This window comes from Chinchilla lanigera, unplaced genomic scaffold, assembly GCF_000276665.1.
Source record: "Chinchilla lanigera isolate Chin_1 unplaced genomic scaffold, ChiLan1.0 scaffold00041, whole genome shotgun sequence".
Lineage (NCBI taxonomy): Eukaryota > Metazoa > Chordata > Mammalia > Rodentia > Chinchillidae > Chinchilla > Chinchilla lanigera.
In genome coordinates this window covers 5,840,422-5,850,580 of record NW_004955442.1, presented here as the reverse complement: position 1 = coordinate 5,850,580, position 10,159 = coordinate 5,840,422, and the positions used below count along the sequence as shown (strand labels likewise).

Genomic DNA, 10,159 nt, shown 5'->3' with positions numbered 1-10,159 from the left:
CCCAGCCCCTTTCCTCAGCTTGAGAGTGCAACACATTCACTCTATGAAAGTCTGAAGCAATTTTGTCAGATTGAAAAATGAAAGCCACCTTTATGTGATTTTTTTTCCCCCCTGTGGATGTTGGCTGTTCTGCATGGAATTATGATCCTTTGCCAAAAAACAGCTTGACTGTAGCATTTCATTTATATTAGAGAGCCCTGTTGTGCCAGATCTGTCCATCAGTCCCTCCATCCATCCAAACAGTACTTAGCAAAGGCTCTCTGCAATGATGAACAGGTTTGGTTCCTGCCCTTAAGAAGCTCACAGTCCCTGGGAAAGAGCAGCAAGCGATCAGTGGGCTATGACACAAAGTGGTGGTGCCATCTCAGGTGGATGGCTCAGGATGATAGTTGCCTCAGCAAACGTTCTTCCATATGTAACTCCTGCCTTGCTAACAGAACCCCACTTTCTTAGCTGTTGGTTGGTCATGTGTTCCAGAAGATGTGTGTCTCCCTTATAGACACCAGGAGTGCATTTTAACCAGTCCAAGCCCATACTGTCAGTGACTGCTAGCTTTGTGCTTCAGTTCTGCCTAAGAACATTCAAGAGAGACATTTACAGGGGAAATCCTGGGAAAGTTTTCTTCACTTTCAAAGGGGGTTCAAGGAAGAATCATTCTTTCTCGTGTACTTTGGGCATTAACTGTGAGGACTCAATAGTGGCAGCTGTGGCTACCATTTGCCTCCCAGAGGAGATAAGTATGAGGCTGAAAGTCACCGCCTTCAGAATGGTAGCGGAGAAATAAGAGAAATGACCTGGGTCCTTGAGGAGATTGTTGCACCGCCGAATTAATGACCTTGGAAATTCTTGATCTCTGAAGTTTGTATTACATAAAAGACTCTATTCTATATGCCCTTCTTAGTTTTGCCGTTTTCCTTGTTTGGAGTCCCAGAAACCCAAATGGATACAATGGATACACATGTATTTGGGGTCTAAACCCAACTTGCAAAGGAATGAAGTTAGCGAGGGCTCTTTGGGGGAGAAAACTCCTAAACTCAAGTGAGGAAGCGCACGAATGGGTGGGGGAGGGCACAGGTGCAGGAAGGGGCTGTGAGGACAGGGAAGCACGCATGCGAAGGTGTGATGATAAAATAGACCTACTCATGCTGTTGAAAGACAGGCTTTAAGAAAGGAGAAACCATATGGATGACACTGGAGTGGTAACTGACTGCCAGCTTATAAAGGACATCATGTGCATTGCTGAGAAATCTGTGCTCTCTTTAAAGGCAACCGAGGGCTATGTGGAATTTGGAGATCATGATTATACATCTCTCCAGTTTGCAGAGTTGTGTGATTTTGATGGGTTTTATACCACAGTCCTCCCTGTGTATTTAATCTGTTCATACTTAATGTTATTATGGATATAGCTGGGTTTACATTTCCCACTTTACTGTTTTTTTAAAAATCTCACTCATAATTTTGTGTCTGTATTCTTCCTTTACTGCCTTTTTTGGGATTAAATCATTAAAGAAATTAATGATTTTTTTCACTATTTGTTACTATTTTCTTAGGGGCTGTGGTAAGGCTTAAAATACACATCTTAACTAATCAGAATCCACTTTAGATTTATAAAAAAATAATTCCAGTGAGCTATACAGAAATGTAACTCTTAGGTAGCTTTATTCCCTGTTTCTCCTTTTTGTGGCAGTAGGGGGCAGGAAGGAGGGTGAGACGAAGCCCAGAGTTCTGGCAACAAGAGAGCAAGGTGAAGCCCATAGCTGTGGCTCTGCCCTGCATTCACCTTGCTTATTCATTGGTGTGAGAGTGGAACCCAGGGGGGGATGTAAGCCATAGCAGGATCTTGATTGCAGTCTCTGACCTTAAGTTCAAATATGTATCTGTAACAATATCTTATAGGGACTTTTTCCTTTGAAAAAGTTTCTCATAAATGGAATGAAAAACTCAGTGGTGTGGACTGATGAGATGTTGGCTGTCCAGCACCTACTTTTCAGTCTTCCTTGGCAGCGATGACTTCCTTTTGGAGAATTCCTCTGACCTTGGAGAGCCTTCCAGGTTTCCTGCTTTAAATAAGACTGACCCTACTTCTGGGCTTAGGAAAACATGGACCTAACCCACAGGAATCTTCTATGTACCTGGTTGCAATGTTGGACTCCCAGGGAAAATCACCCAGAGCCTGTCCTGCAGCTTAGCGTGCAGTGCTTTGAGGGAGAGAGAGGGGAGGCCTCCTCCTTACTGCTGAGTTTGAATCTGGGAAGATTCTGAGATAAGAGCAGTAGGAATCATTTTGCTACCACAAGAAGGAAGTGGAACTTAGAGGTGGAGGGAAGCCTAGTCGTTTGAATGCCAAATCCTGCTGTCCTAAAGCCAGCCCCACCCATCAGGCTTTCCAACAGTGTGAGTCTATACTCACCACAGTCAGTAGAACACTATCTTTTTTTTTTTTTTTTGTACCAGGAATCAAACTCAGGACCTTGTGCTTGCCAGGCAGGCACTTGTGCCACTGAGCTATATCCCCAGCCCAGAACACTATCTTTTAACATTTTGCTTGAGCTAGTTTTAGTCAATTGCAGCAGTCTTGACTGAGATGAACAGTTATATGACTGCAGCAGACAGACATCTAACTACGCATCCACGATCACCAACATCAGTATCACCATCACTGCCACCAGATCATCATTGTCATCATCATCATCATCTTCTTCTCTGTATCATTATCATCACCACCACCATCAATCTCCCATCACTACTACTATAGTCACTATTACTGATACAAATATCATCACCACCACATCATTATCCTCATCACTGTAGCCATTATCATTATCATCAACATCACCATCAGTTGCCTCCTCATCTTCCTCTTTAGCATCAACAAGATCGTCACTGCCTCCACTAGCACATAGTCATCTTCGTCAGTGTGTCTCTTTTATAGTGTCTTAAAGTGGATGTTTAGGTTATGTCCAATTTTTTCTCCACAACAAATAATGTTTCTAGGAATATCCTTGTACAAATGTTTTTGCATGCATCTATGAGGAAAATCGCTAGAAACTGGATCATTTGGCACTTCAAAATATAAAGACATAATGTTCAGAAGGCATGGGAGCATTTTTCTTGGCCACTGTCTGATTGATATGTGGATTGAAAAAATATTTCTTATTAGTAGAGAAATAGATTTCTTTACCTTTCCAGTGTCCCACATCATATCATTTCTTTTCCCCAACCAGCCCAAGAGCCAGTTTATCCATGCAATGGCCAATACATTGTAGGCAAGAGAAAAACAAGCTGGCCTAATGCTTTCCTAAAATACTGATAGGACTCTCTGGAGGGAAGAGATGATGCTTTAAGTAGACTTTAGGTTAGGGGTCAGGGGTCAGAGGTCAGATCCAACTGCCACCTCTTTTTATATAGTGCATGAGCTTCCAATAGTTCTTACGTTTAATGTGGTTAGAAAAAATAAAAAGAGAAATATCTGTGGTATATAAAAATTATATAAAATTCAAATTTCTTGTCTTTAAGTAAAACTTTATTGGAATTCACTTGTCTACATATCATGTATTGTAGAATCAAGTAGTGGCAACAGAGATGTTATAGCTTACAAAGCTGAAAATGTTTACCTCCTGGCTTTTTACAGAAAAATGTTTTTTCAACCATTCCTCTAAATCTGGATGTTACTTTTTCTTTTGTGTTAAGTCCCATTTTCTGCTCTAAATCTTTCTCTAATTTTTTGTTGTTTCTTTTTTCTTTTCTTTCAACACTTCACTAAAGGTAATATTGCAAATTAGCAATATTGCAAATTAGCACCAAGTTTCTGGAGGTAAAATATATTTTAAGGAAAATAAAGAATAATTTTTTTGTTTTGGTTTAAAATTAATTTTGGTCACAATATTAACAGCAAACTAATGAAATTCAAAACTACTGGAATTTTTAAAAAATGAATTAAGGGGGCTGGGGATGCAGCTCAGAGGTGCAACACCTGTCTGGCAAGTATGAGGCCCTGAGTTGGATTCCTGATACAATAAATAAATAAATAAATAAAAACAGCTCTTAATCTTTATAGTCTATATTTCTCTAGAAAGACTGATTTAATTTCAGTGTAGAAACCAGAGGAACTGCTGCCTCCTCTCATTTAGGATCTATCAAAACAAACAAACAAACAAACAGTAATTCTTTTGAATCTAATCTGACTAGAGGCTGAGCAGATAGGGATACACCAATGGAAAAGTCCATTTGTCAGCTCACGAGTTCAAGGTAGGGTTTGGTTTTTTTTGATTCACTTGCTGCCAGGTTACTAGGTTCTTTGTAAGATGAGAAAACAAGCTAGGCTTGGTGCATGCCTGTAATCACAGCAGTATGGAAGCCTGAGGCAGGAAGCTCTTAAATTCAAGCCCAACATGGGCAACTTAACTCTTGTTAAGGGGAGAGGAGGAGTGGGGAAGGGAGAGGAGGAGAAGAGAAAGGAGAGGAGAGAGAATTCTGTGCCTGTTTTCTGGGTGGGCTGCCATGTGAGAGGACAGTATAGAGCAGTGAGATGAGGTAGTAGCTAATGGAAAGCCAGAGCAGAGATTAGAATGGAGATAGCTCTCTGGGAATTAGGCTCAACTAGATTTAGACCTGGGCTGTCATCTAAGATTGCTTTGAGCTATTCTGTCAAGGTCCCTCTGTCAAAGTTTGTTCTGGTGCCTGGCACATATTGGGCTTCACCACTGAAGCCCAGTTTGCAGGCACTGATTCAGAGACCACAGCTTGACTCTGTTTGGGGAAAGCCTGGTGTGTTCTTCGGAGGTGAAATGCTATCGCATTCAATCCCCAGGTGGGCACCACCAGCAAGAATATTCCCCAGGAGCCTCTTTAAAGCCTGCTGTAAAATGCACGGACCATAAGACCTGACTCAACTATGATGCATATGGACAGAGTTTATATTAGTAAGTAATTTAGGTGGGAGTTGGGAGGAAAAGACATCCATTAGCATATGTGGTTAAATAATCAGAAACATGCAGAACCCTGCGCCTAGAGGAAATAAGCACATCCCATTAACATCAATTAAGAAACAGAAAATCTTTTCCAGGCTAGATGAGGCTCAAGCCTCAAGAATGGTGTGGTAGTATACAGTCTGGCAGCTTCCGGGTTTGAACAAGCTGGTCAGTTCATGGCATCAAGCCACAGCTGTGAGCTCAGCCACTGAAGCTGTATTAGTCAGCTTTCCATTGCTCTGACAAAACCCCTGAGATAAACAACTTAAAAGAGGAAGGGCTTATTTCAGCTCATGGTTTCAGTCCATGGTCCGCTAGTTGGCTCCATTGCTTTTAGGCCTGTGTGTGTGTGAGGACATGGAAGCATCATGGTGGAAGAGCACGGCAGAGGGAAGCTGCTTACTTCATGACAGCCCATAAGAAGAGAGAAAGGGAAAGAGCCAGAGAAGAAGGGGCCAGGGGCAATGAACAGGCCCTGAGGTCATGTTCCTGTGATCCATGCCTTCAGGCAGTCCACATCCTCTAAGTTTGCATCCCTTCCCAATAATATCACCAGGTATGAATCAACAGATGGATGCACTGGTGTCAGAGCTCTCACTATCCAACCACCTCCCACAAGCCCACCTCTGAACATTGCTACCTTCGGAAACAAACTTTCAGTATATGAGCCCTTTGGGGGAAATTTCAGATCCAAACCCTACCAGAAGTCTTAACTCTCAGCTTCACTGTGATGGAGATACTGTAACTGTACCAGCCTTGTAGGATTATTGCAAAAATTTCTATCTTCTGTATTGAGAAGACACTGATATTTGCATGTCTACATCCTTGTTTGTCCTTCAACACAGCCCTGTGAGTAGATAGAATGGGAATTATAACCCCTATTTTTTAGATGGGGAAGCTGAATATGGTGGATCCCATCAGTTGTCTTCTATCGATTCAATGCTTTTCTAGGTTGCCTCTTTCAACTTCAGGAGTGGAAGACTAAAATCCGTATACCCTACAAATAAAATCCATATGAGATGCCTGGCAGCTGGTGTTCCAGATCTCATCCAACACCACCGGTCTCATGGGATTACAGGAGAGAAGAGTTTGGAAATGGCGTTAAGTGAAGAGAAGAGAGATTGAATGTGTTCACAAATCCTGCCTGAACAGGTGTGGCTCTGAAAGGAAAGGAGGCGGGATCTGGGTGTGGATAAGGTGGTGTGACCCTGGGGCCAGACGTTGCAAGCTGTTTTCTGATGGGCCGGTTCTGAAGGGCCTCTCCGGAAGGCATCCTGGGGGAATACTGGGGAGCTACTCCTCTAGCCCTCACAGCAATTTAGCTTGAATCAAATTTATGTTAAGTTCTTTTTATTAACCAAAAATAGTGACAGATTTTGCAGTGGAAGCCCAGATGATACAATGGCATGTTGAGATGTTGTTAGTTGTCTTAATAAAAAGTGTTTAATATTCCTGGCACATCTTTTCAAAATCCCACAGATACTAATTCCACCCCCACTTTGCTTCTTTGCTTTACTTTATTGGTCTTCTCTGAGCCTCTGTTTCCTCATCTGTCAAATGGTGATAATAATACTTACTTTTCAGGAGATGTTGGGAAGATTTGAAGATATTACAGATACCACCTAACTAGGGTTAAGACTATAGGTACTCCACAAATGATAATTATTCATAGTACATATTATCAGCTTTCGAAGAAAGTGCCTCTGTCAGTATGCACAGGGTTACATTGAGAGAACAAACATTCCCCAAATAGCTGAATAGCTTACAACAGGAAATTTTTTTTTCTTTTGTCTTTCTGAGACAGGGTCTCGCTATGCAGTTCAAGCTGGCCTTGAGCTCACTTTGTAGCCCAGGCTGGCCTTGGACTCGCAATGATCCTCCTGCCTCAGCCTCCCGAGTGCTGGGATTACAGGCATGTGCCACCACACCTGGCTGAAAATGTTTATTTTTCACTCATGCCTCTCTATATGTATAAGGTTGGTACCTGGTCCTCTGGTCCTCTCAGGGATCCAGAACAATAGGGAAGCCACTATTTCACATGCTCCTCAATGAAAGAAGAAAGCTCTGAAGCATGTGGAGTAGATAATACAAAACTATAGCCCCTAGTGATACAGGACACCTGTGCTTATAGGTCACTTTCCAGACCAATCACAGGACACTACCTGATCACAAAGGAGCTAGAAAATGTGAAAGCATTGTGCAATAAGCTAGAAGTCTTTGGTGCCCACACTGAGTGTGGCAGTGGTGTGCCATCAGTAGGACAGAATGCTCTGTAAGCACTTTCTACTTTTCTAAACTTTGGAATTGGTGCTGTATCCCATTAGGAACTGCAAGACTGTGATTGGGTAGTTGGAAAGAAATTAAAGAACATTTTCAGACAAGTGTAAAGAAATCTTTCTAACACCTTAGTCTCTTTTGCCTTCCTGCCTACCTTTCTTTTCACAGAATCTGGAGTGAACAGAACCCTGTGTATATGAATCAGATGAGGTCATTTTGCCAATTATTCTCTGTGGGTACCAAATATAAAACCCAAGCTTCTGACTATGACATCATGACTATATTGGTTATCTATTGCTGCATAACAAACAAGCCCCAATATACAAGGGCTTAACTGAACTATCAGCCTTCAGTACCTGTTGCAGTTTCTATTAGTCAAGAATTTGGGGACATCTAGACTCAGGTCTTGCATGAGGTGCTGGTCAAGGTGTCAGATGGAGCTGCAGGTGTCTGAAGGTAGTGGTGGGCTGAGGATCCCTTTCCGGGTGGTTCATTCCCATGGCTAGCAGGATGGTGCTGGCTGCTACCTACCATAGGGACCTTGCTATGGGACTGCTGGATTATTCTCCAGATGTGGTGACTGGTTTTGCTCAGAGTGGGTGACTTGAGAGAAAGCAAAAGAGCAACTGCAATGACTTTTTATGACCTGGACTCAGAAACCACACATTGGCACGGTCCCAATGTCCTGCTAGTTCCACAGAATTGTCCCAATCATTTTATACACAGGATTGTGAGTTCCTGGAGCCAGGGAATACTGGGGACTCTCTTGGAGGTTGGCTACCATCATGATCTATTTACCTGACTTTATTTCCTTATAAGAACTCATCCCATCTTCCTGGTGGTTCTTCCGACATGCAGAGCTCCTTCTGAACTCAGGCCTTTACTTGCCTTTCTCTGGACCTTCAACTGTTTGCCTCCTCATCACGTCCAGGTTCTGACCCAAGTATCTTTACTTGATTGCCAGGCCTGCCCTGTCTAATATTGCACTTTCCTGTGGTTACTTCAGGCCAATCATTAGCATATCATTCTGTATATTGTTTTCACTCTCTGACCTCACTGGAATTACTTATTGGTTTATTTGGTCTCAGTCTCCCCTTAGAAGACCAGTTCCCTGATGGTGGGCCTTGCTCATTATGCTCCTCATTGAAACCCCAGCACCTGCGGTATCTCCTAGTGCACAGCAGTGAACTGTCCTGAGGTGCCTCATGAAAGAACATCCTTGGGCCTCCCTGGGGGAAAATTCCAGATCTTTAGGTTTCTCTACACACACCTGGTGCCAAAGGCCTGAACTGAAATCTGATCCTGGTTTGGCACTGAGCTCTCTGCCACCTCCCTGTGTGTGTGCAAAGCAAGCCTGCTGTCCTGAGGGTGAGATGAGCCCAGGTAGCCAGCTGGGACAGAGCCTTGCTCCAGGCTTGCCTGGAACCACAACCTCAGCTTGCTTTCCAGCCCAGAGCCTTTTTGATTATGATGGTGATTGTTTGAATGAGGCACTTTTAACTGCACTGTCTGACAGGGGCTTCTTGGCAGGGGACCCATTAACACTGGCCTAAATGGGAGTCACCTGGAGAGAGGAAAGCCCCAGAGACCACGCTGAAAGCTTTTGCAGAGCATGTGGCCTTCTTAGCCCTGTGGCTTCTCCCGGCAATTAAATGGGCAGCAGACAAGACTGCTCACTTAGCATCACCAGCCTCCGTCTCAGAGGTTGCTAGTGACTGTCTGCTGAGGGGAGTAGACCAACCACCTGCCCGCCAGGCTCCCTTCCACCTTTTCCCTATCTTTCCTGATTCCATCTTCCCTCCTTTCCTTTTTTACTCCTCCCTCTTTTCTTTCTTTTTATCCTTCCTACTCTCTCTCCTTTGTTTCTCCTTCCCTTCCCCACCTAGGGAACATGCAAAAGGTTTATAGACTCCTAGCTCTCATCCCTGGTTGTTGGCTCCATTCACCACATCCTTTCCTCCTGTCTGTTCTGCCCCTAAAATCTGAAAAATCGAGGTGACCTACTTTCACTTTGTAGGTGGAGGAGGAGTGAAGCTGTGGGCTAGATCTACAAGAGGAATTGGCAGAGGCATCCAGATGGTGACAACTTTGAGACCTTATAGATTATCTGGTGAGGTTGCTGGTGGCTTCTTGCACGCATTGATTTTCAGAGCCTACACCTTGAATAGCATCTGCACACCTGGAATTCTTAAGCTGGGGCAGGTTATAATAGCTCTTTTGGTATCAAACTGAATAAAAGCTGGGATTTCTATAGCCTCAGTGCTATGCTAGGTCTAGCATTTACTGACTGTTTTGGGCAATGTTCTAGGCAGTGTGATCCCATTCATAGTAATTGTGTTTTATAATGCAAACACTCTGCATGTGCCACCCCATTTGATACTCCCCAAAGGGCTGATTTGTGCCCAACTCTCAGATGAGGAAACTGAGGTATAGAGAGGTTAAACTGCTCAGAAAACTTTAAAACTTTCATGCATACTGCTTCTCAAATTCAGTCCTGACCAAAAATTTGTAAGATGATAATTACAACCCTCATGTTAAACTTGAAAGACCTAAGACTCAAGCATGAAGATCTCATAGCCACTACGTGAGAAACTTACCCAGGAATCACCCATGCATGCATGCTAGATTGCAATGCACAAATAACTTGATGCCATTTACAAAATTTCTAAATTCTCATTGTTAGGAGAACCACTTGCCATTCCACAAATATTTCCTGTGCACCCATTAGGTATTAGTCAAATGCTTTAACAAACCCTCTGGATGATTCTGATGCAGGCTAAAGCTCAATGATCACCAAACTGAACAAACTGAACAAATGATGTTATTTCAAACCATTAAATTTTGGGATGGCTTGTTGTCCAGTGGAAGTGAACTGACACAGGTGTAGGCAACTGTTGGCTTGTGGCTTGTAT

The 10,159-nt window shown here is 43.1% G+C and overlaps 1 protein-coding gene across 2 annotated transcripts in view; it reads left to right on the top strand.

Moving 5' to 3' along the window:
* LOC102022332 overlaps nt 1-10,159 on the top strand; it is a 35,813-nt gene that overhangs the window by 10,688 nt on the left and 14,966 nt on the right. The window contains exon 4 of one of the 2 annotated variants that reach the window (XM_013517640.1): nt 5,922-6,122. In XM_013517640.1, coding sequence (XP_013373094.1) covers nt 5,922-6,095 — 174 coding nt within the window. In that variant the 3' untranslated portion in view covers nt 6,096-6,122. Of the gene's footprint in view, nt 1-5,921; nt 6,359-10,159 lie in introns of those variants that run through there. The other variant, XM_005391147.2, reaches the window with a different exon arrangement.